Source organism: Tupaia chinensis, unplaced genomic scaffold (assembly GCF_000334495.1).
Source record: "Tupaia chinensis unplaced genomic scaffold, TupChi_1.0 Scaffold000627_1, whole genome shotgun sequence".
Classification (NCBI taxonomy): Eukaryota; Metazoa; Chordata; class Mammalia; order Scandentia; family Tupaiidae; genus Tupaia; species Tupaia belangeri.
The window spans coordinates 2,671,741-2,680,133 of record NW_006160147.1 but is presented as its reverse complement, the minus strand read 5'-3'; the positions used below and the strand labels follow the sequence as shown (position 1 = coordinate 2,680,133).

The 8,393-nt window shown below is 37.9% G+C and overlaps 1 protein-coding gene across 1 annotated transcript in view; it reads left to right on the top strand.

Moving 5' to 3' along the window:
• The window catches only part of PPP1R15B (protein phosphatase 1 regulatory subunit 15B), a 12,398-nt gene extending 5,337 nt beyond the window's left edge, over nucleotides 1-7,061 (top strand). Inside the window, 3 exon segments of the mRNA XM_027776045.1 lie at nucleotides 4-1,093; nucleotides 4,413-4,592; nucleotides 4,594-7,061. Of these exon segments, the coding sequence (XP_027631846.1) occupies nucleotides 4-1,093; nucleotides 4,413-4,592; nucleotides 4,594-4,644 (1,321 nt within the window). The 3' untranslated portion in view covers nucleotides 4,645-7,061.
• The last annotated feature ends 1,332 nt before the right edge of the window (nucleotides 7,062-8,393 follow it).

The window sequence follows — 8,393 nt, the reverse complement described above, 5'->3', positions numbered from 1 at the left end:
ACGGAAGGCCGAGAGCGCCCCAGCCTCGTGGCAGGGATGTCCTGCTCTTTCTACAGAAGACTTGCCAGAAATCCACCACCTTCGCTCGAAACGGTTGGAATTCCTTCAACAGGCCACCAAGGGGCAAGAGTTACCCACTCCGGACCAAGATCATGGCTACCACAGCCTGGAGGAGGAACACAACCTGCTTAGGATGGATCTGAAACACTGCGGAGATAACCCAACACAGTTTGTTCCTCCTGCTGGAGCCGTTCCTGAGAACACTCAGGAGCCAACTGAGGAAAATGCAGAGTTGTTGACTGAAGAGGTTCTCCTGGCTTTGGACAAACAGAGCCATTTGGAAAGCCGCCTGACTTGTGATGTACCTGTGGAAAAAGATTTTGGAGAGGACCAACTAAGTGTAGTTGACCTTCCAGTTTCTGCAAGACCAGCTTGTAGTAACAAACTGATAGATTACATTTTGGGAGGTGCAGCCAGTGACCTGGACACAAGTTCTGATTCAGAAGGTGAGGATTGGGATGGGGAAGCTGAGGATGATGGTTTTGATAGTGATAGCTCACTGTCAGAATCAGATCTTGAGCAAGACTCCGAAGGGCATCACCTTTGGAACTCTTTCTACAGTGTAGATCCTTATAATCCCCAAAACTTTACAGCAACAATTCAGACTGCTGTCAGAAGTGTTCCTGGGGACTCCACGGACTCAGAGAAGAATTTGTCAGACAGGTCTGATCTAGAGCACTCTCCCCAGACTGGAAGCCTTCCTGAGACCCCTGACCAAAGTTCTGAGGAGGAAGATGACTGGGAATCTAGTGCAGATGAAGCAGAGAGTCTCAAACTGTGGAACTCTTTCTGTAATTCCGATGACCCCTACAACCTTCTAAATTTTAAGGCTCCTTTTCAAACATCAGGGAGAACTTGGAAAAGCTGTCTTGACCCAGAGAGACTGTCTGAGTCCATTGTGCCCATTTCCGAGTGTCACACCTTACTTTCTTGTAAGGTGCAACTATCAGGGAGCCAAGAAAGTGGATGTTCTCACTTGGTACAGCCTGAGGTTCTTTCTGGAGAAAGACACATGCATATCAAGAGGAAAAAGGTTTGTTTCTTTCCTTTCTACATGCCTGGTAGTTTGTTCTGACTGTTTAGATATGGTAAAGTGTAGCAGCATGACTTTTGAGGGCATGGTAGTGCTTTTTTGAGGAAGACTTCTAAGCTCTTGTACTTGAATAAAAAAATGTTCAAATGATCCTTCCTCTTCTCCCCTAAGCTCCTTCTCCATGCAGAACATTGTTCTGTTCGTGATCCCTATCCAAAACAGATGCCAGTGTATAGGTGTTAGCAGGAAAGTGCCATTTTCATTGGGGTTGGTAACTCTGGACTCAACTTCTTTTACTCGAATAGAGAAATGTTCAAATGATCTTTCCTCTCCTCTAAGCCCCTTCCCCATGTAAGACATTGTTCCTTTTGTCATCCCTATCCAAAACAAAGATACCAGTGTATAGCAGGAAAGTGCCATTTTCATTAGGGTTGGTAACTTCGGGCTTATTCTTTACCTGCTTCAACTTTTTCTCCGGGGAACAGAAATATTACAGTTCAGGTATTCATGATTTTTTTTGGGAAGAGTTTTGGAGTGTTTTTAAGTGTGATATGTTGTTTGCAAATACTTAGTAATTTGCATAACAACAGTGTTTTTATTCCTGTTCATTGGAACCCTAAGGGATGGTAATACCAAGAAACAAGTCAGATTTACATAGTTGTTTGCCATGAACAAAAATACAAATTTTAGTATCAAAAACTTTATGACATTAGATGATTTTGATTGGTGGGCAGAAACAATACAGAGATTGGCTCTCTTAAGAATGCAGTACTGCTGGTTAATAATCAATCATAGTAGGCAGTGATGGTTAGTATTAAAATTCATGGAGCATTTTACTCTGGGTAGCCTTACTTTGAGAGTCTTGAATCATTTTCCTTCATTGTTTATTCAGCTAGAGTTATTGTTAATAATTGGAAAGAAATCCCCCTTTCTTTTCTTGGAACACTAGCGTATCTTTTATTTTAGCAGGAAAGTTTCTTAAGTTTCCCATACCCTATTTGGAAAGAGAAAGAGGTGGGTGAGTTATTACTGGCCTCAGATTCTGCAGTCTTGGGGAGTCTGAAGTGGACAGTACCATGACCTATTGGCTAAAGGGCAGGTTTAATACTTTCAAACTATTCCTGGAGTAGAGAGTATCTCTAAATAGTGATAATCTTATGTCTTATTGTAGAAGCAGATAAGTCATGTTAAAAATGAAATTATATCACTGTAAATGCCATGATATAAGAGCTTTTCTTTCTTCTTCTAAGAGCCCTCTAACAAAATGAGTGAATAGGTGAGAAACAAAGTGGGGCAGTGGCCTGCACACACAGCGTCTGGAGACTTGTGTTCTGTACTCCTGAGTGGTTAGGGCCAAGAGATTTGGGAAGACAGCCAGACCTGGGAAGTTACCTGACTCTTATGGCCTTGATTCACTCGTTTAACTGATGAGAATAATAATAATACCGATTATACAAGTTATTGCAAGGTTTGAATGAGATCAGTGGATAAAACTCATAATTATTTTTATTTTTTTAAAGCAATTACTTTATTGAACTTTATTTTACTGGTTTTTAAATTTCAATTTGACCAGAGAGGGACAGAGTGAGTGAGAGAGAGAGAGGTAAAGAGAAAGCAAGCCGCCAGGTCTGGGACTCAAACCATGGTCTGCCCTGTGGGAGTCTAGCACCCTTCACTACACCACCTGCAGACCCTGTCTTGCTTTTAAATAGTAGCTCTTACTGTTCAGGGGCCTCAGGCCAATCTCATGTCATTTTTAGCTTGCTTCGTTGAGTAAAATAGAAGAAAGTGAAGTAGATGTGAGGCTATTGAGCATGAGCCAGAAGCAAAGCTTAACAAAAGATTATGTCTAAATATGGTGGAATTATTTGACAGCCTATGATTACCTGCTGTTCTTTAGATATATGGGAATAATGGACAGGGTCTGATTCTTAGAGTGAGGCCTTCCAGTCTAGTACGTTATGCCATGACATCACATAGTGCAGATTGTAGAGCCAGACTCAGTGTTTGAAAAAACCCTGTGTGTTATTATTTATCTTAGTGACACAACAAGGACTAGAATGCAATATCTAGTAAGGTGTTACATTCCTACTAATTGTCCTCAGGGGCATTCTTTGGCCTGATGAAAAGGGAATGAAAGTGGGGGAGGTCACAGTGGAATTAGCTGATGTAACTATTGAACATATTGATACCTTTAAAGGAAGTACTTTTGGAGTTTAATATTTTAGTTAGGAACTTCTTTATTAGAAATTAAGTAGAGAGTAAGTAGGAATTTGGTGGTGATGAGTAGGAATTGTCACTTGTTACATTTCATGTACATTTTAATATACATGTAATGTATATTAAATAATTAGGTATATTTTATACATTGTACATAAATACACAATTCATATATATGATAGCATATGCATACAGAGATTTTTTAAATTGTAACTACAAAGTCTCTTGCAGTAATACAGCTTTAAACATAGGGACTTGCTGTAGTTTGTTTATTAAGTAATGTTCTATATTCTATTTACAAAAGTAACAATATAAAAATAATACTGTATGTTAATTCAAAATTGGAAAGCACTAAAAAGTGGGAATTTTTAGAAAAGGCAGGGTAGAAATAAAAACACTGTTAAAAGTCCTTGTGCTGTGGTGGGGCCGGCACGTGGCGTGGTGGTTCAAGATGCTGGACTCCCACATGGCTGACCTCGCTTTGAGTCCCAGACCTGGCAGCTTGCTTTCTCCCTCCCTCTCTCTCACTCTCTCTCCCTCTCTCTCTGTCTCACTCTCTCTCACTCTCTCACTCTCACTCTATTCCTCACTCTATCCCCCTGTGGTCAAATAAAAATAAATAAATGGATAAAGATAAATAAAATGATTTTTATAAAAGTCTTCGTGCTATGATAAAAACTTGACTTTTGGGGGATACAGTAGTTACTTTCTGAAATATTTTGTTTATGTTTTGGGGGAAGAAAATCACAGAATTGTTATTTCTCTTAAAGACTGAAAATAGCAGGGATTAATTAACAGCAGAAAAGTTTTAGTTCCCCACCTGGATTAATTTTATTAACACCAAAAGCCAAGGGCTGGGTTTGGGGGTAGTGTGTGTGGGAATATGTACTTGTGAAGTATTCAGGAGGCGTTGGCCCACTGTTATTCAGATGCCATCTGGTCAGAACTTCTTTCTTTTACAATTTCAGATACACTTTGAGCCAAATAATCCTGTAAGATACTAGATATTTTGAAAAAAATTAATATAATTAAGGTTATTGACCTTGGTATTAATTGTAAGAGCCTAGAACATTATTAAAATTTATCTTTGTCTTTATAGGTAACTTTTCTTGAAGAAGTTACTGAGTATTATATAAGTGACGATGAGGATCGCAAAGGACCATGGGAAGAATTTGCAAGGGACGCGTGCAGGTTCCAGAAAAGAATTCAAGAAACAGAAGATGCTATTGGATATTGCTTGACATTTGAGCACAGAGAAAAAATGTTTAACAGAATCCAGGAAACATGCTTCAGAGGACTTAACATTTTGGAGCAATGTTAAGAAGAGTTGACAGTCTGTAGCCCTAGCATATGCTACCTCTTACTTAAGGGGTTTCTTTTGAAAACAATACTGGCAGCTGTCCTTTGGGTCTCTTGTATTTGTTTGTTTTTAAGAAGAAATATAACATGGTCCAGTGATCTAGTTTAATTTTTTTGCAACATGTCTACTCAGAAAACATTCCAGTTTGAACCCATGCTTTATGATGAAAGATGAGATAGTGTGGCTTCTAATCTTCTTTTATTTAGTTGGATGTGTTTTTAAATGTTCATTGCTTGCTTGAGGTGAAAGGGGGACCGGCCTTTTGAGTTGTACTTTTGCACTTTCAAACCTTATTTTTTTGGGAAACAATATTGATAGGGCTTAAAGCCCGTTTTCAGTTCTAATTTAAAATAATATGTACCTGTCTAAAAACTCCCCTCCCCCCAACATTCTGAAGTTAATGGGTTTGTATGTTTTTTCTTTTTTATTTCAGTGATTTGGCCCATCTTCTTTAAGGCAAAATATATAATCTTGTATGTGCTATCAGTGCAAAGCACATCAATCACATTGTGTCACTTTTTTCTTTGACTTCGGTTGAAAATTTATGTGGATTTTTATTTCTCTGTTAGGTTCTACTGAAGATATTTTCAAAGACTGCCACAAAGCCCACATGTGCAGTACTCCCTGCGACTTCAGGAAAGCTGCATCTTTCTGCCAAATTTTTCATCTTAATACTTGTGCAAATTATTCTTTGGAGAGGGTTCCGTATCTGGTATTGTATTAATAATTTCCTGTCGAATGTGTTTCTTTCAATGGGCAGGAATTGTAAACCATTCTACAAAGTAACAATTGTGTCATAGGCGTTTATTTTTTAAATTTAAAATCCTAGAATTTTTCTAGAAAGAAGATGGGAGACATTTCAAAGTAATTTGGTTTTGTCATGTATGCTCTCAAAACCAGTGTTATTACTATCATGCCTCAGCACTGTCACTTTTAAAACCTGTCAGGGTGACACTAAATTTGGAAATGGGCAGTGCTCAATTTTCATGTTGCAAATGTAAAATAGAAACTTGAGTGAGCTTAATGCGTTCTGTTGTTTTCATAGTGAGAGAAGTAATAGGAAGGCTTATACTTTCAGGAAAGGATAGAACTATAGATTTAACAATTAGAAAGTCTTAATATCTTTACCTCAAAGTTTACTTTGGAGTGGAAGTCGTTGCATTGACTGGTTTTGCATGGTTTATTTAGTTAACTTTATAGGAAGGAATGTTAACTGTCTCTAATAGTCTCTTGACTCTCCTACCACCTGTTACAGGTAATAGAAAACAAGTCAAATAGATGACTTCTTAATTTTGAACTTATTTTTTTAGTGTGGAGATTAATTTTTCAACAGAAGTTTGCTTGTAAGGTTACTACCTCAGTTTATTAATCTACCTGGTCATTATTTTATTTCTATCTGGTTTGCTCTAAGAACTGCCTCTAGAGAGAGTGTGTGTGTGTGTGTGTATGTATACACACATACATATGTGCTCATACATGCAGTGCGAGTGCAACAGCATAAAAGTTGGTCAGATTTTTGTAGAGTCCTTATTTTGTGTTTTGTACACCTCCACCTTAGGTAATCATAGGGAATACATTTAGAAGGTCTGGCTCAATATGGTGAAATTGTGGCAGTTGGACAGCTGCCATCTTTGCCTTGCAAAAAGCTTTTTTTTTCACTATGTGTAGGCATTCTTTTAAAACCAGACTGAGGCATACTATCATATTTCAGACACCTAGGCTGTATTTTGTGTTTCTGAAATCTAACACTTAACGCATTTAAAAAAATAATGGGACATCATTCGTTGGATATTGGAAAATCGTTCCTTTGGGGTTCCTTGCTACCAAATGAGTGAAAGCTTGGTTAAGAATTCCATATATTTAGTAGAATTCCGTATACTACCCTGCTTTAGAAGAAGTGTTGATGAAGTGATAAAAAGGACAGAAGGGGCCATTTTTAAATCAGACCGAAAGAAAAAATAAAATCGTTAGTTTCTTCCTACTCCTGATTGTTAGAACAGTTAAACCCCACACTCTTAACAAGAAAAGGCTTAGAGGTTTCATGAAAGGTTTTACACATTTGAAGTCTTATAATGGTGCTTTAAGAGTCAATGTAGCATGAGAAAGACTTTGTACAGACAGGTGAAAATTCTACTTCTGAGTGAGGACATGTGATGACGCCTCTTTAACTTGAAATCAGAACTATCAGATTTTTTATTTTTTTATAATTTACAGAAGGTGAAGTTAGGGGGCTAGATGTCTAAATTGGCTTCTAAAGATCCATTTATTTAAATGTAACCATTTTGTTGGGATTTTATAGCTAAAATTATATTTGTGTATATAACTTAACTAATCTGTAAATTGTAATAAATATATTTGCAATTATTAAATGTTGCATATTTTGGTTCAGCTTTATATTATATGCTTCATAGTATTTTAAATTGATTTTGGAATTAACCGAGCAAAATGTTCAGGATTAAACTAGGTATTTTTGTAGAAGCATTACAGATTCAGAGATGTTAGACAAATTTCTGTGGTTTAAAAAGGTAACATATAAATTGCACCTCAGCTAATTAAAGGGGAGGGATAGTAAGGAGATAAATACTATAATTTAAGCCATATTTTAGTAACAGGAGAATTTGCTTCTTAGAGCCTGAAATTCCTTCTAAGAGATTGAAGATTTGATTCTAAAATTAGCCACAGTCACCCAATTGTGTTGCAGAGAAAACAATAAAACAGTAATGTACATTCCTGGACTAGGAAGAAAGAAACATGCAGTTGCCATTAGTTGATGTTTAATATAAATTGATTGACAGCCCCAGGCTGTAATTTTTCCATTTTGGGGTTAATTTAAGCAATTTTAGCATTGTAGCCACATTCACATTAAGGCAGATTTATTGCTGAGCTTATCCTGATATCCTTATAGAAATTGTTATTTTTCTTTTCTGCTTTAATTAAGTTTAATGGAAATATTTAATTGCTAGCCTCAATTTTTTTTTTTTTTTGAGAGGTTTTTGCTATAGGGCGCGTGTGCCCGCTAGAGAGAGACAGAAAGTGAGAAATCATCCCTCGGGGGGATGGCCACGCCACAGTCCCTTCTCCATTCTCCTCTCGGGATCTTGGGTGCGTGCACACACACGTGTGCTCGCCTGGCATGAGTTTAAGTCACCAGGTCCAGGATTTGAACCGGAGTCGACTACATGGGAGTTCAGTGACATAGCCATTAACGCTAACTGCTGGTCCCGCTAGCCTCGATTTTTGATAGTTATACATAGATTTGGAAATTAGGTGATCTCTAGCATATTCTCATTTGGAGACTTCTTTGGACTCAAGCTTTTTAAATATCTTCATTTTTTAAGAAATGCATGTTATCTCTAAAAGTAATATAGAAATACATAGGTGTTCTTGATACTTATTAAAAATTTTTTATCTTGAGGACCAGCAGGTGGCATGGTGGTTAAGGTGCTGGACACTCCCACATGGCAGACCACGGTTCCAGTCCCGGACTTGGTGGCTTGCTTTCTCCCTTTCCCTCTCTCTCTGTGTCTTTCTCTAGTCAAATTAAAATGAATGAATAAAATTAATTAAAAGGGAACCAGCAGTTAGCGTAATGACTGTGTCGCTGGACTCCCACATAGTCAACCGTGGTTCGCGCCCCAGACCCAGTGGCTTAAAACTCACGCCGTGCGCATGTGCGTGCGTGCCCAAGATCCCGAGAGGAGAATGGAGGAGAAGGGATTG